The sequence below is a fragment of the Rousettus aegyptiacus genome, unplaced genomic scaffold (genome assembly GCF_014176215.1).
Source record: "Rousettus aegyptiacus isolate mRouAeg1 unplaced genomic scaffold, mRouAeg1.p scaffold_m13_p_6, whole genome shotgun sequence".
Classification (NCBI taxonomy): Eukaryota; Metazoa; Chordata; class Mammalia; order Chiroptera; family Pteropodidae; genus Rousettus; species Rousettus aegyptiacus.
The window spans coordinates 5,144,258-5,168,000 of record NW_023416309.1 but is presented as its reverse complement, the minus strand read 5'-3'; the positions used below and the strand labels follow the sequence as shown (position 1 = coordinate 5,168,000).

At 34.2% G+C, this 23,743-nt stretch overlaps 1 protein-coding gene across 12 annotated transcripts in view; it reads left to right on the top strand.

The window, feature by feature from the left end:
* Positions 1-23,743, top strand: part of CCSER2 (coiled-coil serine rich protein 2) — a 170,037-nt gene that overhangs the window by 78,382 nt on the left and 67,912 nt on the right. For 8 of the 12 annotated variants that reach the window (XM_016130168.2, XM_016130166.2, XM_016130167.2 and 5 more), the window contains 2 exons: positions 6,663-6,825; positions 19,017-19,212. In XM_016130168.2, the coding sequence (XP_015985654.1) occupies positions 6,663-6,825; positions 19,017-19,212 (359 nt within the window). Of the gene's footprint in view, positions 1-4,135; positions 5,991-6,662; positions 6,826-19,016; positions 19,213-23,743 lie in introns of those variants that run through there. The other 4 variants (XM_016130178.2, XM_016130176.2, XM_016130170.2 and 1 more) reach the window with 4 other exon arrangements.

The window sequence follows — 23,743 nt, the reverse complement described above, 5'->3', positions numbered from 1 at the left end:
CCCAGTAACTGCTAGAGTAGGACTTTAGATAATCCTTATGCAAGAGAGGCCTGGTTGCTCTTGTCCCCACTGAAAAGCATTTGTAGGATTTTCTATCTTAAGGACTGGTCAAGAACCAGAGACCAGCCTAAGAAAGCCCCCGGGACAAGGTTTAAAATAGGGCTCCTCTTAAGAAGAGGTATGGTTCCAGAGATCTGTGAATTCCCTTTTAGTCAACATTTGTTTGGTTTCTCAGCCTCCCAGAGACCAGGGATGAACTAAAAAGGGTGGTGAAGTCTTTTTTATACATAATGCTAGAAAAATGCAAGGATATTTCCAAGAGGGTATTGTGTTTGTTTTTAATGTGTCATGTGAGGTACTGCTTTTCATATTTGTTGTATCTATAAGGCTTTTTCTTTTCTTTTGCCTACTGCCAGGATGCTCTGTAACAATCTCAAAATCTCAATGTCTTTTAAAATGGAGGTTTATTTTTCTCATTCATGGATCTCTGAATTAGCTGGGTCAGCTTAGGCTATAGGATTGAGTTCATGTCTACTTTTTTCTTCATTCTGAGATCAGGACTACTTGAAGCAGGTTGCTGTCATTGCAGATGGCAGAAGGACAACAGGGTGAGCAGAAATATGCATGTATTTTATAATGTCTTCATGTAGAACCAGCACACTGTTAATTCTACACCAGTGGAACTGAGAGGTACACTATTTTCACAGTGAAAAGCTCAGCACCAAAACACATTGGATGTATAATTCTATTGAAGCAGAGAGTGAAGAGCTGAGAACACTATCTGCTCTACCACTGGGGGAGAGACTGTTGCACCTTCGTGTAGTTCTGCTGTCACTTGGGGTACTCCAGCAACTAGAACTGAGTTCCAGTCAACTGAGGAAGAAAAATCACTGAGAAGGAACAGAGAAAACAATAGAACTCCCAGAATTAGAATGGCCCAAGGAATAAAAATGAGAGCACTTAGAGTCAATTGCAGCACAATGCTTTCTGCATCTATTAAAGATTTCGCCACAGAACAGTTCAGTAGATGACAGAAAGCATAGCTGGTATTGAAATCTGAATTAGTGGCTCGAAAGATCAAGTAGAAAAATATTGTGGAACACAAAGGAAAATCATAAAGCATTGAAAATTATAGGAGAGAAAAATAATGAGACTTCATGATCCAGGAGACTTAATGTGAAGTTTTAAGGGCTGCTAGTAAGGAATGAGAGAGATTTACCTCCTTGGAGTAAATCACATCCTAAATAATGCATTTTACTTTGACAAATTTGTAACCACTTCTCTTTAGAAACCTTGTACCCTTTCTGAGCTAAAATAGGAAGTAGAGAAATAGAGTCAGTCTTAGAGCCTGCTTCATCTTTAGAATATAATAAGTTATCCACATATTAGATAAAAGTAGAATCAAAGGGAAATTTAAAGTGTTTGAGGTCATGGTTGGAGACTTCTGAAAAGTTGAGGGAATTCCTGAGATACATCCCACGTATATTACAGATTTTCGTAGAAGGCAAACAACTATTGACTATTTTGAACTAATGGACACCGAGGAAAGCAGAGCATGCATCTAAATATGTTTCCTCCAGGGCACCAAAGATAAAACTAATATTTAGGTTTGGTACTGCTGGGAAGTAGGGAATGACTTAGGCTTTTTAGAGCTCTGAGTTCCTGAACCCACCCACTGAAGTTTTTGATTGAGAGAGTAGGAATGTTAAAAGGTTTAAGGAATCTTTTGATATACTTTCAACTACTGGTTTTAGTTTCCTTTAGATTCTGGTTTTTGAGATTGTTATGCAAATTTGGGTAGAGTTTTTAGATGGCTCACTCTGAACCTTGATGGGTTTAGCCCACTAATTCTGCTGTTGTCATTAGAATTTTGGCCAATAAGAAGACTGGCACCTCATTGAGATCTTCAGTTTGGACTCAAGTTTCCTATGACTTCCTTATGAATAGGGGACTCTTCTATGATTTTGAGGAAGATGCCCTGAGGAGAATATTTATCTGGAAATCGCATTTGTTTGGTAAATCATTACCTATTAAGCCAACATGTGTGGTAGTGTAGAGGAGGAAAGAGTGTTTGTTGGTCAAATGTTTCTTGCACAGTTATGGGCTAGGATGTTGGAAATATCCATACCCGAGTAGTTTAGTGATAGTTAGGGGGAGGTTATGTAATAGTAGTAGGGTTCAAGGTTGGTATTGTAGTATCTGTATCAATAATTCACTTGCAAGGTTGTCTTTTAATATTTAGAGAAATTTATCTTTTGAGTTTTAAGGGTTAACCAGAAATTGGGTGCTTGATTCTCTACTCAGAACACTTTTATTAATCACTTACTTTATCTTTTTTATTTCTTAATGCACTATAAAACACTTATTTTTCAAATGCTCTGTTATTTACAGTATTTATAAATAAGTTGAGACTCCCTTCTTCCAGTGTTTGACTGTAGTAGAGTCATCTAGTTGTTATAATGAAAAACATCATTTTATTCTAAGTCTTACTCTGCCTTTTTCTAAGGTTCTCTCCAAGTACTATATAAGTCTGGCAATAAGGCTGTTTCTAGTATTTCTGCCTTAAGATCTTTCACCAAAAGTGAGTAGAAAGATAGGGTTATTTCTCTTTCAGAATCTATTCCTGAGTGTTGTCTAATAGCATTAGTCTATCCTTGAAGCCTGCAGTGGATTTATCTTTCCTTTACTTATAGAACTGAATAAGAGCCAAATCTATGTTCACAGAAAAGACTTTGTTGGCAGCCTCTGAGAGGCCTTTTCTAACCTCTTCTGGTTTTCTGTGCAATTGAGTTCAGGATACACTACCCTAAATTGAATATTGTAAGCTGAAAGAATTTAAGAAAATAGCAGAAGCAGTAAAGTCACTCTGACTCCCTCTCCCTTTCACCCTTGTTCCCTGAAATAGGTCAAAAAATCCTCATCAACCTTCAGGGGTTTTCCCTCCTTTGAAGGAGGTGTAACTTTAAGAGAAACTGAGCTTTCAAAGTTTCTGGCCAGCTTGGTTAGGGGAAAGGTCAAAGGGAGATATTGGGTGGAGAGAAATAGAGGAGCATGGAATGAGGGAAGAGGAGAAAGGACTTTAGGTTTGAATTGCAGTTTGAAGGGGATGTGAAACATAAATTGTTTTAATTGTTTTATATTTTTCTTTTACCTTAGGAAATCTCTTAAGGAAACAATTTTGGAATCTGTATGTATTTTGTTGGATCATTGGGTATTTGAGATTTGTTCTGGTTTTGTTCTAGTGTCTCTTAAATAAACAGTTTTGTTCTATCAAAAGCACAGTTGTATTGCTTTATTCTCTTGCTGAAGAATTTCTAATGATCACTCATTGTATATAGATTAAATTTTAGCATTTGGCACATTTTTAGTACAATACTCTTTTATGAAATTTCTATAATTGATACCTTATATGTGCTGTTTCCTCTGCTCTGGTTTTGAACCTTTTTGTGTTGAAAAGATGTTTGTTTACTTCCTGAATTTGACCCCACCAAGTTATGGTGCCTATTAAATTGTAGTTATTTCATGATATTTTTCCAAAGGCCACATTTTTGCTAAACTTTATATTACAGTATAGTCCTGTGAGGTTAGTAGTATTGTCCTTGACTGCTTTACTGTATTTTCTTGTGGAAATTTATTTATATTTTTTGTACTATTATGTTTAGTAATAACAAGTTCTTTTTTTTTTGTTTTTTTGTTTTTTGTTTTTAACACAAGTTTTTCTTCTTTCAAGACAATTTCAGTTAAAAACTTTCCTGATTAGATTGCAAAATCTCCAGCAAAACACATTTTTTTCCAGGATTTGTGATGTGTAATTTCTTCCTGCTATGTTCATAGCCAGTTGTTAGTTAACCTGTGTCATCCATTGCCTTCTTAGGACAAGGTACCAGAGAAATCATCTAGGTAACTTTTGGTGTCATATTTTGTTCCTTTATCAAATCAGAAGAAATGGGTATGTTGAATTTTAGACATAGGCATCCCCACATCCTCTACCTTTTGGTCAGCTATGTTAGATCCACTTTCTCTCTCCAGATGGTGAAATCCTGGTATTATCTTTTTGTCTCCTACTCATAATAATAATAATAATAATAATAATAATAATAATAATTTTAAAAAGCATACTAAAATCTGCTACCTTTTATGTTTCGAGCTGGCAACCTTTTTTAGGCCTTTATTCTCTAGTCCTAAACTCATAGAACCAAATCTGATGCGTAGTTTTAATCAGCATATTGGTTACAACTTTTTCAGACTAAGATGCTTTTAGGTGTGCCCCATCTAAGTATTACATATTCAGAGAGATTTATTTCCTTTCTTAAGTCTTATTTGTCCTGTTCCTCCATTGGCTCTGGAAACTGATTTTATCTCCATCTTGTAATTTTATTTGCTTTTCATTTTCTATATTTTTAAAATTCTGTCAGAGAACCCTTAACCTTTGCTAAGAAACCACCATTAATGTTATTTCACATTATCTCCTTAGTAACATTTTAAAATATATAAACACATAATTGATTGAACCCTCAGGTAGGAGTATAAGCAAAACCTTTCCTACAGAATCTTTTGGAGCAGTCATACCTCTGAGGAGTAAGTTTTCTCTGTCTCATTTTCTACCAGTAGTCTTTTATGGTCATGACAAATGTTCGTTTCTGGTGCTTATTCACAATTTTGCTCGTGTTTGAGTTTATATTTCAATAAAGTTTCTTTAACTTGAAGGCTGTGTGTAGTACCAGCAACCTTTAGCAAACACAAAAGCAGCACATTAATTTCTGCATTGTAATTTCCTTCAATATTTTACTCCATCTCCTGGCCTGTTTGCCTGGTTTGTTTGCTTCTTGTTATTCTGTGTGCACTGTGTTATCTTAATTACGTACCAAGTTCTTATTATGACAGAATTTCTTGTTTGGGGAGTGAGTAGAATTTATCTGCCTGAATTAAGAAAAAAATATTGATTCAGATCATTTAAAAGTGGATATAGATTTTCCCTCAGCTATATAGAGTTGTTCATACTGAAGTAGCATTTTAATGCCATGTAGAAATACTTAAGGAACTTAACAGAATCTATGAGTATACTAGAAATGTGAACTAAAATCAGTTTTAAGCCTTTTTAGGATTATTTTTAAATTTATTTTCTTTTGCAATCTCATTTGCTACTCATAATATTTTTGGGGGTATAATGGTTACTATGCCTCTACCTAACAGCCAGGTTTTCTATAATTGAACTCTAAAATATAGATCTTAACTTATCTCGATAAGATGACAAGAAATTGTTTAAAATAATTTCAAATGGTAAGGCTTACAAATTTTTTTCATTAAAAGTTTTTTTAAAAACAGTGTAAAATGTACAGTGTTTCCCCAAAATTGCCTCCTCTAATAAATTTAAACAAAATTTCAGTGTCTTTTAAAACCTGTTTAAATTATTATGCATTTAGAAGAGATATCTCACAGTGAATTCAGTGTATATGAGAACTGAGCATCTATATTTTAACTACATTATCTTTTCTTTTGAGTGGGGAAGTTTGTTTTTTATCTGGTGTACTATAATATGAAACACTTCATATTTCAAATTCACATTTTAGGTTAAGTGAAAACAATCATTTAAATAGTGAGCTTTTTTTTTTTTCAATTGGGGATTACATTGATTTCTAAAGGTTTTTTTTATCACAGGGAATTCTGAATATGCAGCGTTTGAACTTTCTCATGTAATAATTCTCAGACTAGAGAAAACTTTACTTTTCCTGGCCTGGGTTAGTGTTGAGTTGTATTTTTAGTAACAGTCCTAACTCAGTAGCTATGTAAGCACTGAGCGAAGATGGAGTCACAGGGTAAACTGGGCTTGCTTCCCACAGGGAGGGCTGGGACTCCAGCAGGAAGGAAGGCCTGTTTGTCAGTGCCTTGTGTGCAACTATGTCTGTGTAGGCAGCAGGCGACACAATGTCTCCCTTGTACAAAGTAACTCTCTTAGTGAGTGCTCAGATATGTGAGGAAAAAGTGTTTGGGTAAGTGAAAGAGAAGCTTGGGGTGTTTCAAAGAGATTCTTTTCGTGTTTTTGTGGCATTTAGATTTCGGGGAGTGTACTATTTGTTGCTGCAAAGTCCTGGCTTTGTTTTCAGTGGCATTTTAGACTTTTTGAACAAGCCCTGCTGCTGGCAGATCTCAGCCGCTTACTTTCTAAAACTGTGAGCTTAATTTAAAAACTATGATTTGTTCATGATAAAAAGTTAATTTGTGCTTCTTATAATCAGGGAAAATTAATTGTGACATTCATTTCTAGGAATGAGTTCTCTACTAGACTTAAAATCTTTTATCATTTTCATTCTGAATTCAGAACCAACTAGTAATAATGATGAAAACCACTTAAAACTGATTACTAGTGTTTAAAATGTATAATGTTGATTTAAATATAATTTGCTTGTTTTAAAACAGTGGAACTTCAAATGACTTTAATATGAAAGTTACTTCAGTTCGAATAACATAAACTTCAGTTTTACTAAAAGAACTGGTTATTTTTCTTATGGAAATCTTGGTTTTGTGATTAGATAATGCAAATGACTTATCTTTTTAGAATATTACTTTTATATTTTCAGCAGCATTTAATTATCAGGTTATAAGTAGTTAACTTTTATAGAATGTGTATACGTTTATAGTGTTTTGCTTTTGAATTTATCTAGTGGAGTGTGACAATATGAACCGCTTTGATCGATCAGACAGAAATGTTCGGCAGTCTCAGGAAGGATTTTGGAAAAGGCCACCCCAGAGGTGGAGTGGACAAGAACATTACCACCTTAGCCTTCCTGACCATTATCATCACCATGGCAAAAGTGACTTGAGCAGGTGGGTCTAATTTTCTATCTTCTGATTAATTTTGAGTCGTAATGTTCCCCCCTTGTCTTCTCAAAAAATATATATTTTTTAAGTCTGGTTTTTGTGGCACCAAAAATCATGTAAAGTTATATGTACTACTAACTGGAATAATATGTGTAATTTTTTCCCCCAAATCTTTTTTCGTTAACTTTATCATAAAAATGAGTATTATATTTATGTCTGCTATTTGAACTTTAACTTTTGGTATGATTTCTAGTTCTCACTTGAGAAGGATTAAATGTTGACTTTGTTAAAGTTTATTATTTTTTTAAATGTTTAAAATTGGTGCCAAGTGATGTCTTCTTTTGCTTATATTATAAATTCAGGTTTTAAAATTCTTTAAGTACTGTTAGAAACAAAAGAAGGTACTGTACAGTGGTGTAATTCTTTTCCTTTTTGAAATGTAGCGTAGTCTTTAATTTGATCAGACCTTAAGTTGAATGTGGCTCTGTAGTCATTCAAGCCTGGAATCAATCCTTGGCCTGGCATAAATTAGGTTTGTGAGCTAAGATAATTTATTTAACCCCTCTCTACTTCAGTTTACCATCTGTAGAACAGTTTATAATGCCTTTCTCTCACTGGTCAAAGATCAGGGATAAAGTAAAGTATCTGGAGCAGTATCTAAATTACATAGGCACCCAGTGGTAATTGTTAATTTTTTAACTTTCCTTCTCTCATCTTGTTCCATTGGGGATTTGAGGTCATTTTGGAACTAATTTACAATACAGATAATAAAATTGTGAGAAAGAGATAATGGAATGGAAACATATGGCCCCTTAGAGTTCGTGAAGTAAGAAAAAAAATTGGCTCTATGATTCCTTGCAGCCAAAGTAAAGAACAAAACTTGATCCTTTGTAAGAATTGCAGTGTACATGAGATAAAAGGCATGTTTCTCCTGAATTGATTGGCAGTGTTCAGATCTTAGCTTCCCAAAGTAGAAATAATGATAAATTCCTTAAGTCTGTTTCTTACTTACATTCTTCAATGCAAGCTACAGAGAACTCCCAAGTGAGAAAAGGCAGTTCTGCAGTGGTTCATGAAATGATGTGCAACTAAAGATTCTTCTGTTGGTATAATTTGATGCAAGGATAAAATTTAGAAGATCTGAAAGAATGCGTGCGGTACATATTCTTCCAGGCATTTTTTCAGCTTCTCTGTTTCTCATATCTGGGATTTTGATAAGGAATGGGCATCAGAGAGTAGGTATTACCAGACAAGAATCTAATGTAAATATAGTCTTCCCTCATCTTTAGTGGTTGGTTTAAAAGAGGGTAAACTTAAGGCCAACTTATGAAAATTCAGAAGTCTAACTAAAATGTGAACCATTGTTTACACTTCAGATAAGATTTATTCATTCACAGAAATTGAGAACCCATATGTTGAACTCTGTGCTCAATTCTCATGCTGGGATGAATTTGGTTATCACGTGAGAGTTGAAAGCTATGCATTGATAATAGCTTCTTGGAGCATTGTTTTGAGGACAATAAAAATAATTATGCAGTGTGTGAGCTCAGTTGGAATCACTGTAATACCAGTTAGGTAGAATATTCATCTGCCTTCTCCATCCCATACAAAGATGAGTAGTAGATCTTCCTGCTGCCAGGATGCTGAGTCTGTGGGGAGAGATAGGTATGTAGATAGTTACAGTATAGTATTAGTGCAATGCAATGACTGTTGCCTCAATAAAGTAATGTATATAGGATTCTAGAAGCATGCAGCGACTGGTTTCTGTTTGGATGTGATTTCTAACTCTAGATAGCAAAACTATCTATGCATTTTAAGATAAAGGGTGGCAAATTTCAGCTTAAAATATGATTATTAATCAGACTCTCCAAAATGAATGAATTACCTGGAGGTAGTAATCTCTGTCCCTGGAAATGATCAAGTTGAGGCTGATCAGAAAAGTTAAGCAACATTTTACAAAAACTATTCCTGGATGTCAATAAGTAAAGAGAGATTCTTAGATCAAATGAGTGTAAGAATGAACAAGTTAAAGTTAAATGAGTTTTTTTAAATAGTAGACTCCATAGTGCCTTTTATATATTAATACAGTATTATGATTTTGTAAAAGGTGGTAAAAGATAGAATATGTAACCATTTCCCAAAACATGATCACAGATCTCTCCTACACAATGTATTATGAGGAATCATCCACATTGCTAATTCTCAGTGAGAGAGAAATGCACAGCATTCTTAGGGGTTTCTAATCTGACTCATTCAGCGCAGAACTTCCCAACAAGTGAGCCGAAGCATACCACTATTTTTATAAATAGATTTGGATTAACCAGTTTATTGATCCCCTCAGGCTTTGATGTGGCTATGTGGGAGTTGGGAAATCTAGATCCCCTAGAGCCAATTATGGGGATGGATGGTAGAGAGAGAAATCTCATGCAAGACAAACCTTACTCCAGCATACCTTATAATTATCATTTTCTTTCTGCCTTGATTTTTAAAAATTTGGATGCACTGACCCCAGGGCCTTTTTAATATTGCATGTGTAAAAGTCCCTCTTCCCATTCTATGACTTCTTGAGTGTTGGTTCCCTTTCCTGTCTGTCCTTCAGTTCCCATCATTGTCATAGTTAATTATAGGATTATGTCTTATCCGTAACTCAGGAGACTGACTGGTGGTTCAGAACCAGTGATCTACTTTCTCTATACAGATATCGCTGAATTTACAATGGGGTTACATCCTGGTAAACTCATCATAAATTGAAAATATTGTAAGTTGAAAATGCATTTAATACACCTAACCTATTGAACATCAAAATGCTCAGAACTCATTAGTCTACAGTTGGGCAAAATCTAACATGATGAATAAACTATAGAGTATTGGTTTTTTATTCTCAAGATCACTTGGCTGATTGTAGCTGCAGCTTAACTGCTGCTACCAGCATCATGAGAGAGTTGCATCACATACTGCTAGCCGAGGGAGAGTTCAAAATTCAAAACTCGGAGTATGGTTTCTACTGAACATGTAGTGCTTTTGCACCATCAACAAAATGAAAAATTCTAAGTAGAACCATCCTAAATTGGAGACCATCTGTAATTTGATCATAATGCTGTGCTCTCTTTTCACCTGGCCTAACCTTTCACTCCTCTTTTCTCCCTAGATCTCCCTTTTCCCTATACCTTCCATTATGCTATATGGAATTCTCTCATATCATAACAAACTCACACATTGACTTATTTTCTTACATTTTACTGATTGTAACTGAAACCTAACTCTCCTAAATGTGCTAATTCCCCAGTAGCATTCTTAAATGAAGGATTCTTATTTTTTTGTTATTCTAGTACTTAACTGTTTAGAGGTGGGGTCTTATCTTTACTTCTCATTGTCACTTCTAAGTGAAATATTCTTTAGTCTTTTACCTTTGAGACTTTGGGCATTTGGCTGTATCCGTTTCTCCTTACTGTGTCTTACCCCTAGCTAACAAAATCTTATCTTAGCCTTTGGCTCACTTTCCCTCTTCATTGTAAGCTTTGCTACAAAATGAGTGCCTCTAAAGTTCTTGTGTGTGGTTCATATAACTCTCTGGCTCTTTAGTTCCTTACACTTTTTTGTATACAAGATCATGTCATTTAAGAATAGAAATAGTTTTACTCTCTTCTTTCTCATCTGAATACTTTTCCTTTCTCTTCTGCATAATTACTATGACTAGAATCTCCAGGACAGTGTCGAATAGGAGTGGTGAGAGCCACCATCTATGTCTTGTCTCTGATATTAGGAGAGCTTTCAGTCTTTTGCTGTTAAATATGATATTATCTGTGGGTTTTTCATAGATACTCTTTATCAGGTTGAGACAAGTTTCTTTTATTCATATTTTATTGAGTGTTTTTATTATGAGAGGGTGTTGGATTTTGTCAAATACTATTTCAGAGTCTGTTGAAATATTGCCTTTCCTTCTCTTTATGTCATGTATGACATTGGCTGATACAAACCTTGCATTTCTCATAAACTCTACTTGGTCATGGTATATAATTCTTTTATATGTTGCTAGATTCAATTTGTTAGTATTTTGTTGGGAATTTTTCTGTATATGTAACAAATATTGGTCTGTAGTTTCCTTGAGATGTTTCTTGTGTGACTTTAGTATTATAATCACATAGATTGAATGATGTTTCTTTCATTTCCATTTTTGGAAGAATTTGTGAAGAAATCCTGTTAATTCTTCATGGAATGTTTTGTAGAATTCACCATTGAAGTTATTTGGGCTTGGACTTTTCTTTGCGGCAAGTTTTTTCATTACTAACAATCTCTATGGATGTTCTATAGATGTCTGTTAGGTTTTGCTAGTTTGTAGAGTTGTTCAAGTCTTTTTTTCTTGCTGACCTTCTTCCTAGTCGTTCTGTCCATTAATGAGAAGAAGGTATTGAAGTCTCCAACTTCAGTATATCTTGTAGGAAAGGTCAGATAGCAACAACTCTCAGTTTTTGCTTATCTGGGAATGTTTTAATTTCTATTTAAATTTGAAGAATAGTTTTGCTGGATATAGAATCTTTGGTTGACAGTCTTCCTTTTTACATTTCGACCCCTAGGCTTTGTAATGAAAAGTCAGCTATTAATCTTATTGAGCATGTCTTCTACATAATAGGGCACTTTTTTCTTGCTGCATTCAGAATTCTCACTTTTTCTTTGGCTTTTGACTGTTTTAACTATGGTGTGTCTCTCTTATAGTTTATCATGGTTTGGAGTTTGTTAAGCTAATGATTAGCGATTTCCTTAAGTGCCTTGAACCAATAAGTCTTCAGCCATTGCTAAGGGGTTCGCTGTGTGTTCAGGGATGCCTTTAGGAACCTGGTAAACCATTTACAGTTCTACCTTTCCCTTCATTTTCTGTTTGCTCAGAGGCTCAAGGTTGGCCAAAGGTGAGAAATTAAGGCCTTCGCAGATATTTCTTTGGTGTGCACACAGCCCTATATATGTTTATGGCCTTCTCTATACCCAAGAATTCATTGGAGCATTCAAAGTCTCCTGTGGACATGTCATTCCTCAGGTTTTTCTTAGAAGTTTTTTGATCATCTTGTTTGTCCCAATTGGTATCACAATCTTAGGCAGCTGGAATTTTAAACAATCGTCACTGATTTTTTTTTCTCCATCAAATGTACTATAGATAAGGCTGTTTTCACAGAACAAGTTCTGAATCAGGTCAAATAAAACAACTGCTGAGAATGGGTCCTTTTTTAGGGAGGTACCAGTTAAGGTAAAATAGTAACAGTTATCTGGAAGTAGTGCTTTTTGGGGAGTTTCAAATTCAGTTTACCTCCCAGCCCATCCCCTAGTGATCACTAAATTTCGCTGCTACCATGTTTGGAAGGCTCTTGTTATTAAGCTTCCACAGAGCCTGGGAGATAGGAGATGGACATGGCAGTATAAAAATTAAAATGCCACAGAGCTTGTTTTCTCACCAAGATTTAGCTCTGTGTGTGTGTGTGCGTGTGTATTTTATAAAATAAGTGCTCCTTGGTTATTGCGAACATTTGGTTGATTTCCAGAGCTCTGCAAAATTTGATTTAGACAAATTTGCCAACGTCCTCAGTGCTTTTACAGAGGAGTGAGTTTGTGGAGATAGTTTGTGGAGATAGTTATTCTGCCATTCTGGAAGTACTTCCTTCTCTTCTGTCATTTTGTTTTTTGGTTTGTTTTAATAGACTTCATTTTTTTAGAGCAGTTTTAAGTTTACAAAAATATTGAGCAAAAGTACAGAGAATTCTCATATACTCCCTCACCATCTTTTATACAGCTTCTCCTATTATTAATATCTTGCATTAGTTGTTATAACTGATAAGTAAATATTGATATATTATTATTAACTAAAATTCATAGTTTACATTTGAGGTTCACTCTGCAAAGTCTTTGGGCTTTGACAAATGCATATTGACATATATCTGCTATTACTGTATCATCCAGAATAATTTTACTGTCCTTGAAATCCCATGTCCTCCACCTATTCATCTCTTCCTTCTCCTCTGCCGTTTACCCTAGCAACACTCCTGGTAAACACCAATTTTTCTATTGTCTCTATAGTTTTGCATTTTCAAGAATGCCATATAGTTGAAAACAATACATAGTGTTTCAGATTGGCTTTTTTTCACTTAGCAATTTAAGTGAATTCATTTAAGGTTCCTCCATGTCTTTTCATGGATTGATAACTTATTGCTTTTTATCATTCAGTAATAGTCCATTGTATGGATGAACTACAGTTTCTTTATCCATTCACCTATTGAAGGATATTGAATTGCTTCCAGAATTTGGAAATTATGAATATAGCTGCTCTAAACATTTCTGTGCATAGGTTTTAAACTCATTTTGGTAAAATCAAGAAGCACAATTGTTAGACCATGTAGTAAGAAGAGTAAATTTAGATTGGTGAGAAACTGCCAAAGTGTCTTGCAAAGTGGCTCTATATTTAACATTCCTTCCAGCAATGAATGAAAGCTGCTGTTGGCTGTGCATTCTCATCAGCATGTGTTGTGTTTTGGATTTTAACCATTCCAATAGGTGTGTAGTTATATCTTGCTTTAATTTGCAATTCCCTAATGTTATATAATTTTGAGCATTTTTTTTATATGCTTATTTGCCATATCTATATATTCCTTATTAGTAAGATGTCTGTTTAGATCTTGTGCTCATTTTTTTAATTAGGTTGTTTTCTTATTGATTTTTAAGAGTTCTTTGTATATTTTAGATACCATTCCTTTATTTTATATATATATATATATATATATATTTACAAATATTTTTTTCCAGTCTGCTTTGCCTTTTCATATTCCTAATGGTGTTTTTCATAAAGCAGACATTTTAATTTTATGCAGTCCAACTTGCCATTTTTTTCTTTTATGGAATGTATTTTTGTGTTGCATCTAACTTACTGCCAAATACAAGGTCACCTAGATTTTCTCCCTTGATATCCTGTAGTTTTGTATTTTACATTTAGGTCCTTGATCTTCAATGAGTTAATTTTTGTGAGGGGTGTATAAGGTCTTTTTTTTTTTTTTTTTTTTTTTTTTTTTTTTGCATATGGTTGTCTAGTTGTTCCAGTATCATTTCTTGAAAAGACTGTCCTCTCCCCTTTGAATTGCCTTTTCTTTTTGTCAAGGACTGTATGAATGTATTTCTCTATTTTGTTTCACTGAACTATCTATTCTTTGGTCAATACCATGCTGTCTTAATTACTGTCACTTTATATAATAAGTCTGACTTCTCTTCTTCAATAGTACATTGGTTATTTGGGGTCTTTTGCCTGCTCATGTAAACTTTAGAATCACTTTGTTGATATCCACAAAATATCTTGCTGAGATTTTAATTGAGATTGTGTTGCATCAGGCATCTAAAAAAATATAACCATGAACATAAAAATACACACATTCAACTTGTGATATACAGTTTCTATTAATGGTGAGAAAAGAAACACTAAAGGTTTTATAAAGTTAGATTGAGACTTGGATCAAGAAATAAGTGGCAACAAAAAATCAACTCATTTTCTCTCTCTTGCTCTCTCGCACTCACACACACACACCACACAAATCTCTACTTGCCTGTCTGACCTATGAATCATAAACCTGAGCACAAAATCACACATGGTAGTAATTAAGAACTTAGATGGAAGTGGAGAAGTATATGGATACAGCCACATAATTTGGGGAATCCCTTTAAAGCTACAATAAGTAATTGTGCAGCAATGTGATTATTAGGCATGTGGGTTGAATATCAGGTGCTGCTACTGTGTGTGGATTTATTTTAAATAGGTCAAAAAAGAAAAAGGGCTGATCTCTTAAAGGTTTCTTTTTGTGTTGTTATTTTGATCCTTTCTTTTTCTTACTGATTTTATTGGCTGTATTTACAGAATGATGTTAAATAATATTGGTGATTATGGACATTTCTTTCTCAAGCTTCTGTAACTCGTTTTTGCCTTCCTCCATACCTGAATTGGTTAAGTTCTTCACATCTGCTAGCCTGCCTAACCTGTGATTAGCCACATAGGCCACAAATGTACATAGGTTCTGCCTTTGCTGACACACCGCTAACCCTTCCAGTGTATTCCCCAAAGCAGCTTGCAGTTTTCTGTTGCTTTCACTGTCTTATTTTTCTACTGGAAATGCACAATTGTTAAAATTTGTATACAAGTACAAATTGATGTATGTTACCTTAATAAGAGATATCGTGTCTAGTAATTACTCTTTTGTCTCATGTTTATTTTTCTTCGCCTTCTTTATGTCTTCATCCCTGGATTTGTGTTTGCACTCTTGGAAAGTGGTTTAACCTCATTATAATTTAAAGATTCAGGTTCCTATATATGAACTGTATCATCTTTTCAGAATATGAAATCTCAAAATCTTCATTATCTTTCTGTTTTTTTATTCTCCTGTTTTAATAAGTGTCCTTTTATTTTTTGAAAATCACATCTGTTATATAGTTGCTTTCTGTTCCACCTTTGTCTTCTTCTGCCTCTTGGCCTTCTCATTTATACTCATTCCCCCCCGCCCCCAGCAGACTTCAGATGGTTCTCCAGTGAGGTGTTATGTTATTGTCAACTTATTGTCAGATGGTTTAGCAACAGATAGACAGGTATAAAGCGGTTGTGTCAATATATACCAGTTGGGGAATGTAGATGAAGATATATGGCATTATAGTATTCTTTTGACATTTATATTAGAAAACACTTTCAATATAAGAAGTTGTAAATTATCGATAATAACAATAATATAGAAATAAATGGTTTTTATTTAACATTTACTATCTATCAGGCATTGTTCCAAGCACTTTAATGTGTATTACCCCATTTAGTCTTTATACAAACCAACTTAATGTGGTGAGTACTCTTATTATCTTCATTTTATAGATCAGAAAAATGAAGCATAGATAAAGTAATTTACCCTGTGTGTTATATAGGTAATAAGTGACAGACTTAAGATTTAAACTCAGATAATCTGTGCAGGTAATAAAAAAATGAATAAGATATAGCCCTGTTTTCAAGGAATTTACATTTTAATTAGAGGTGATATGCATACATATGTCTTTATATTGTAAAATAAGTTAAGGATCATAAAGTATTTGTCTTATCTAGTTGAAGGGATCAAGAATGAATTTTGGAAGAAGTATTTCAGTACTAGGAGAAGATGTAAGTTTAGTTTGGATCTCATAGTGGAAGTATTTGAAGTGCAACCTAAGGCATATGAACTTTATTTGGTAGGCAGTGGAGAATATTGAAAGGTAAAGAAACTATAGTTCAAAGATATTAATTATTTTCAATAGCTAGTTACTGTCAGTGAGGAGTTAAACCTAAGTCTTAGACCAGAGCTGTCTCTTTAACACTGTAGTTTTTCTACATGATAATTCTTTTTCCCAGTATTCACTTAGTGATCAAGACTTGTTAATTCCTTTGAAATGTTTTTCATTCATTCATTAGTTTCTTGAATGTGGTTCTTGTTTATGTCAAGCTAATATAAGCCCTTAGTCCATATCAGATCTCATGCTGTAGACTTCAGGTTAGTCTCCTTCAGTCTTTTCTCTTGAAGAGGAATTTTCATTCAAAAGTCTAGTCAGCTCTCTGTTCTGCTTCTGTAAATATGCTTGCTACATGGGCTGTACTCGAAATTGTCTAAAGACTCACCTTCCCTTTTGTTTCCCTGTCTAAGCAACAAATGTTAACTGTACCTCCTAGCAACTCCTGTGCTTTGTAGCACTTTGTAACTGCTGGTAACTCGGGCCCTTTGTAATGTAATGTAACTACCTGCAACTATAGTAACTCCCACTACTTTGTAACAGTCTCAGGACAAATTAACCAATCGGCCCATGCCGAAAAGGGTTCTAATAAGGAATGTTGCAACTGAGCTGGGGGTGGGGAAGGGCAGATCTTTGGGGTGCTAGCTCCTCTGAGAGACTGACGTAATAAACCTGAGTTCTGCAACTCTCCGAGTGCTGCTTGGTTTCTTGCCAGTCTAATTTTGGATCTTTTCTGCAACACTCTAATATTTCTTTTACTCTTTGATAAAATAAAAGTAAACTTTAACTGGGAATTTTTGATGTGACTGTTTCCAGATAATACTAAAATATTGCTTTTTAATGTTATAACTAAAGAAGTTGAGACTGTCACAGATGGAAACTTAAAACAACAACATCATACTGGTTAAAATCCGTGCTCCGTATTCAGTGAAAACAACAGCAACAAAAATATACAAGCAAGCAAACATAAAAGCAGCTGTCTCTGATACAGGGGAAAAGAATATACAGTTTATGTTCTCACGGAGTTTCTAATTTGACATGTTTACAAACAGCACAATATATTATGACAATTAGTATAATAGGGCACAGTATAGAGCTGTATAGGGTCATCTGTGGAAGTAGCAAGCCCTGGTTTAAGAGATTAAGGAAGCTTTCCCTGAGGAAACGCCAACTAATTTAAGACGAAGAGGAATTATTCCTCAGATCAAGCATGCAGTGGGGTTCAGGATGGGTAGACTAGTCAAAAGTAGAGTGGTTGAGGACCAGGGGTTGGAGATAAGAGAGATTGTATTATGTTGGCAATCTCAGATAATTTGCAATGGATTAAGAAATCAGTCTGAGGGATGGATAAAATTGAAGAATAAATTGGATTCAGGCTCTTTGTGACCTTTAAACCATATTTAAGAGTCTCCTTGTACCTGAAAAACATGCCTTATACTTTGTGCCATTACTTTTTTTTCTTTTTCTAGAAAGCCTTCAACTTTCATTTCAGTCAAACTCAAACCTCATACTTTATAGTTCATCCCAAATTCTTCCTACCCAAGAAAATTTCTCAAAGTATGTCAACTTTTTTTCTCTAAAAACATAACTCTTATTATTTCTGCTATTCGGATGAGTCTATATTTTCATCTTACTATTTTGTTAACTTTTTATTACTATATATCTTTCACTACTCTGTGTATAGATTGATTGTCCACCTATTTAGTCATGGATGGTATATTTGTACTAATTAATCAGTATTTGAAATTTAATAATTCAACTATATTTTGAAGCAATAAAAGTAAAGCAGATTTTTATGTTAGTAAATTAGGGTCTTACCTATGGATCAACAATTTAAAAGTTTTTAAAGATCTTTTTTTGGTGAGGATTAAAATAAAAATCAGGGCCTGAAATAGTTTTATAGAAGTAATTTCAGAGAAAAATAATCTTGTGAAAATGAAGCTCTTACTGAATATTTGAGAATTTAGAGATTTGGGAATATTTGTTAAAAGCTAATAAAATTAATAGAAACCATATTTCTTGTTCAATATGGTTGAAATTTAATGCATTGTGCCTTTTTCAGATTTACTGCATCATAAATTTAACTTTAATCCTGACATATATAACATAGCCATTATATTGGAGAAAATACTTTTTTAGTGTGTTCTTGTCTCAAAAACCAGCTAGGATTGTGTGTAATTTGAATGTAGTACTTTTTAAATTGCTGTAGCTATGACTTCTAGTTAAAATACTGTGTTTTTCATGTCTGTGAAACATATTTTTTTCCTTGATCATAATTTATATTATTGTATGAAACTAAAGGGAAATTTAAATTTTTTAGAGTAGATTTTTAATGCAGGTCGAGATTAGGAAATATGGGGTATATGTATAAGACTTTTATAAAATCTTTTAAAATTTTTATTGGAAAAGATGAATTAACAATGTAAAAGTAAAAGTAGAAATAACAGTTCATTTGTCTTAATTGTCTGCTGGGACTTTTCAAGCAATAGGAGTCCAAGGGTGTGTCCAAATTGGGTATTACCATGAGTAGCAAAGTTATGGGGCTAAAAAAAGATGTGAAGTTTAAGAGGCCAATTAAAGTCAAAAGCTAAAAGGTAGATAATCAATGCAGAAAAAAGAAAATAAGTATAATTTTTTCATGGCAAGGCCTTTCCCCAGAGTCTTGTTTTTGTTCATGTTTCTAAGAAATAAGGTTTATTAAAACAATATATAAAATATGCTAATAGAGAGAGTGCAGAAGATAATAGTATTAATATTATCTGGATCTGATCAAATCTTTCTGTAGAAACAAATTAGTGTCTGAGGTAAATAAAAATTAAAGGCTTTGTGATAATGATAAATGACTTACAGTAATCACTGCAACAATTTTATTACCTTTATTTCTTTCTGAAATCGTATTGTGTATCTTTTCCCTCCAACTTCTCCTGCCCTTCTAGAGGCTCTCCCTATAGAGAATCTCCTTTGGGTCATTTTGAAAGCTATGGAGGGACCCCCTTTTTCCAGGCTCAGAAGATGTTTGTAGACGTACCCGAAAATACAGTGATATTGGATGAGATGACCCTCCGGCACATGGTCCAGGATTGCACTGCTGTAAAAACTCAGTTACTTAAACTGAAACGTCTGCTGCATCAGGTGAGTACATAATGACCATTTTTGGCTCTGATATTTTGAGTTGCAAGATGGATTAATTTTACTTTTTTTTTTAAAAAAGTTAATTTTTAGAATTCTATAGAAATAATGCTTGTAAATAGTACATAATAGAAATTTTTGTGGGAGGAAAGTAAATGGGATTCTGAATCATGGTCTCAATATAGTCCCCAACATTTATGATATTTAATAAGCCAATCTCTCTGCCTCTTTTTCCTCATTTTTGTAGTACCTAAGGTTATCTAGAAAACTGGAAATAGTAGTTATAAATTGAGAGATCTAATTCCCGAAACTTAGTAGGCATTCACTGATCAGTGACTGCTACTATAATTTCAGCTAAGTGGGAAATAAGAAACAGCATTTTTTAACTTACATGATCATAGTCATAATTTCACTTTTGTTTGAAATTTTCAAGTTTAATCTTTGTCAGTTCTTTTTGTTTGAGAAAATGTAGACTCATAACAATGATGAATCTGGCTTCTGATTCAATAATACTTTGAATAGTTTAGCTTTAACACAGGCAAGGTCAGATGCATAGCAGAAAACTAAGGAATAAAATACTAATTTGAAAATGTGGGTATCATTTGTTTAGTTTTAAAATCTAGATTTGTTTTTTGTAGACTAGCCAAATTTAGCTTAAGTTATGATTGGGAAAGAATATTCTGGCTTCTCTGCCCAATTTACATTCTGGGTTATCTTCCCTCAGGGTTGCATGTTTTAGGTTCTTAGGAGGAGGAACCAAAACTTAGAATTTCTGGTGGTGATCAAAACCAAATCATGATATATACTCATGAGGTGAAGGGTAGTTGAAGTTATTTGGTTATAGATCTTTGGGATAACTCTTCTCCATTCTTGTGGATGTTAAACTACTTATTGAAAAGAAACTTTGTTAAAGCTGGGAGCAAGAAAGTGGAGGATCCTTTTTGGATATGAAACTCTTGGACAACTCTTGTGGCAGAAAGAGATTGTATGTTTGAAATATACAGATGTCAAGCTTACAATTTAGTTTAACTGTAACTAGGAAATAGACTGGTTTATAATATTTCTCCCTTTACTAGACTAGAGAGAAGATTTTCTGATCAGGAACTCCAGAGTCAAAGGATAGAGAAGGTAGAGGTGGGAAATAGCTAAAATATATTAAATATCTTTTTTGAGTCAGTCACTGGGCTATACCACATACCCTCTTTTGTGTCTAAGTTTTTTGCCCTGAAACATGAAGCAGGATTAAATATTAGCTAATAAGACCAGACCACCTTGAGTACTGAGAGAGGTAGCATAATTCAGTAGAGAATAGATGAATTGGTAACCAATGATGCGTACCATAAAAATAGAAAACTGTTTTTTGAGATACTTTATGGGAAATCGAATTTCTTAATGTCTTTCTGTCTTTATGATCTCTGAAAGTACTATACACTGATCAAATTGACTTTCTTTATATAGTGACAACAGAATTATGAGAAGAAAATTGCAAAATCTTTTTAGGGCACCTTTAAAATTTCCTGGAATACTAACGGATGTTAAAAGCTCAATGAATCCAAGATTTCATGTCACTGCCTCTTAATTTTTTTCCTTTTTAATATTACTAAAATTTAAAAAGTTTAGTGTGATACATGGTTTAAAAAAATTCATATACTATCCAGAGGCGTAATGAAAAGATAATATTTCTGTCCCTCTCCTCACCTCAGCCAATCTTTGCTCATATGAATAGGTCGCTGTCTGAAGCTTTGCTAGAGCTGTTGTGTAGGGACTTCCTTTTGTTATATTCTGGGATTGGGTCCACTTATTTCCTGGATAACATATCTTTTTGTTTAGGTTTACTCTCTTCATTTTGCTAGGGTATATCCTTAATTTACTCCCTAAGAGAGGGCAAATGGATGGTAAATTTTTGTAGCTACTGCATTACTGAAAATTTCTCTTACCTATTTTCATTTGATTGATATTAATAATTTGATGGTGATGGAAGTGAGTTTTTTCCTTAATATCTGAATGCATTACTTTTCTAGGTCCAGTTTAGCCACTGAGAAAAGTCTGCATTCTGATCCATTTTACTTTGAATTTTCTTTGTTTTTAATCTCTTTGGGAGATTTTTGTCATCTTTTATTTCTATCACTTTAATCTTTATTTCTGGCATTCTGAAGTTCACAGGGATGTGCTGGGATTTGAGTTTTGTTGTAGTTGTTTGTTTTCCACTTGATGTATGGGTACATAGTGGGCTCTTTGGAGAGTCATGTACTGTGAAGTTTTCTTAAGTAATTTCAGTGGTTTTTGGTTTTTCTCTTTTTTTTTCTATATCTTTCTTGTATTCTTGGTAATCATAATCCAGAACTTCTGAATTGTTTCTCAGTCTTTTATTTTTTCTTTCAGATTTTCTTTTGAGTTTGATTATGAATTCTAGTATATTTCCTCAACTTCATATTCTAGCTCTCTGTTTCTGTTGAATTACTTGCTAATCATATTTTCAATATCCAAGAACTCTTTATTGTATACCATTCTTTATTTGTATTATTCAATTCTTGTTTTACCAGTAACTGTATTAAGTAGATTGTTTCTGTTATGTTTTGTTAAGATTTTTCAGGTTTCCTGCATTATCTCTTTCTAAAAATGGTCATTTTTGTTCTTTATGTTTATTTTGTTTTTTCTTTTAGAATTTTCACATATCTAGTGATTCTTTGTTGTTTATTAATATTTAGGAGTGAGGAACTGAAAAGTTGATTCAGCACTCTGTACATGAGCTAGCTTGTCAACCGGCTGGTTTTATTTTACAGCAGCGGTCCCCAATGTTTTTGGCACTAGGGACTGGTGCTCCTATGAGAATCTAATGCCTCATGATCTGAGGTGGAGCTGAGGAGGTGATGCTAGCGCTAGGGAGTGACTGCAAATAGAGCCAAAGCTTCGCTCACTCACCTGCTGCTTACTTCGTGCTGTGCAGCCTGGTTCCTAACAGGCCACAGACAGGTACCAGTCCACAGCCCGGGAGTTGGGGACCCTTGTTTTACAATAATTGATGGATGTTGATGGGTGCTCAGTATCTATACTAAGTGAAGGATTTTTCCATCTTAGTTTCTCCAGAGAAGAAACTTCTTGACTTTTTCTTTTTTTATTTGAAATAGAGATAGAAAACTGGGGGTCTGTTCTTGCCTTATGCAGACTTCTTTCTGAGCAAGTCCCACATTTTTTACCCTAATGAGTCATATGCTTAGTTGTTTATGTATCTAGCATTTTGACCCCCTTCAGGGTTTTGCAGGACAAGCTTTGTCCATGTTCTCCGTCTACACACACTTTAGTTGTGTCTTCCACCAGTCCTGCTAAATCACTTTTTAAAGTTTTTGTCTGCTATGTCCCCTCTCTAATTCTCTTCATCATTAACAGTTTATATGCTTTTAAAATTTTTTTACTATCATTTTAGTATAGATTTAAGAGTAAGAGAAGATAAACATATCTCTATTCAGAAGATCTCCCATTTAAAATATGGAAGAAATATTTTAAAAAGTACTTCAGTTGTGTGAATGCTTCTTCATGAAACTTCAGAGTGTCACAGCTCAAAATCTGACTTTATCCTTGCACACAACTAAGGTAGAATTTTATACTCATTTGCAAACATAAGAACTTAAGCACTGGCAACCAGTATCTGCTTGAGGCTACACATGAGGGGATCGATGTTATAGGGAGGAGTTATCTTTACTTCAGTAAACATGAAGCCTTATAAAATATGACTGAATACTAGGTAAAAAGGAAGTATGTCCACATAAAGTGGTAGTTATGTAATCTCTTTTGTTCTCTTACCTTGGTGTTCTCTCCTCCAAGTGGCTTACCCCAAGGCAGTATTCCGTAAACTCACCTAGAATTCTTGTCCTTGATTATTTTTAGCAAAGTTTAGTTAAGCTTTTTCTCTTATAAGATTGAATTAAATTTATATAAATAAAGAGAAATGACTTGAAATTATGAATAGCATAAAAATGATTTCTGCACCCTGATTCTTACTGGAAACAATAGAATTTTATAGAACTCATGAGAACTTAACATATAAATACACCAAATTTCTAATACCTAGTATGTTAAACTGATTTTAAGCAAACAATTTTGCAAGTACCTTACCTGCCTTAGTTGCTGATTGTCTCTTAATCCAGTGGCCTTTAATTGCTCTTTTTGTTTTCTTGATCCCTAGGACCCAATCAAGAAGCCCTGCTTGATAAGGATAAATGAGAAACCACTTTTATATTTTCCTAGACTTCCCTTTAGTGTCTGTTACCAGTTTGAAGGAATTATCTTTGGAACCAGTCTGGGTTTTCCAGAGAAAAAGACCCGCCCCCCCCCCCCGCCCCCCACACACACACAAGAGAGAGAGAGACAGACAGACAGACACACACACACACACACACACACACACACAGACAGAGACAGACAGACACTATATACCTCTTTCTCAAATTTTCTTGTCATCAGTTTTTCAATCATGTTTCTTCTAGGCCCCTAACCATCCAGTCAAACCATTGGCCACAACTCATGAATTGGTATA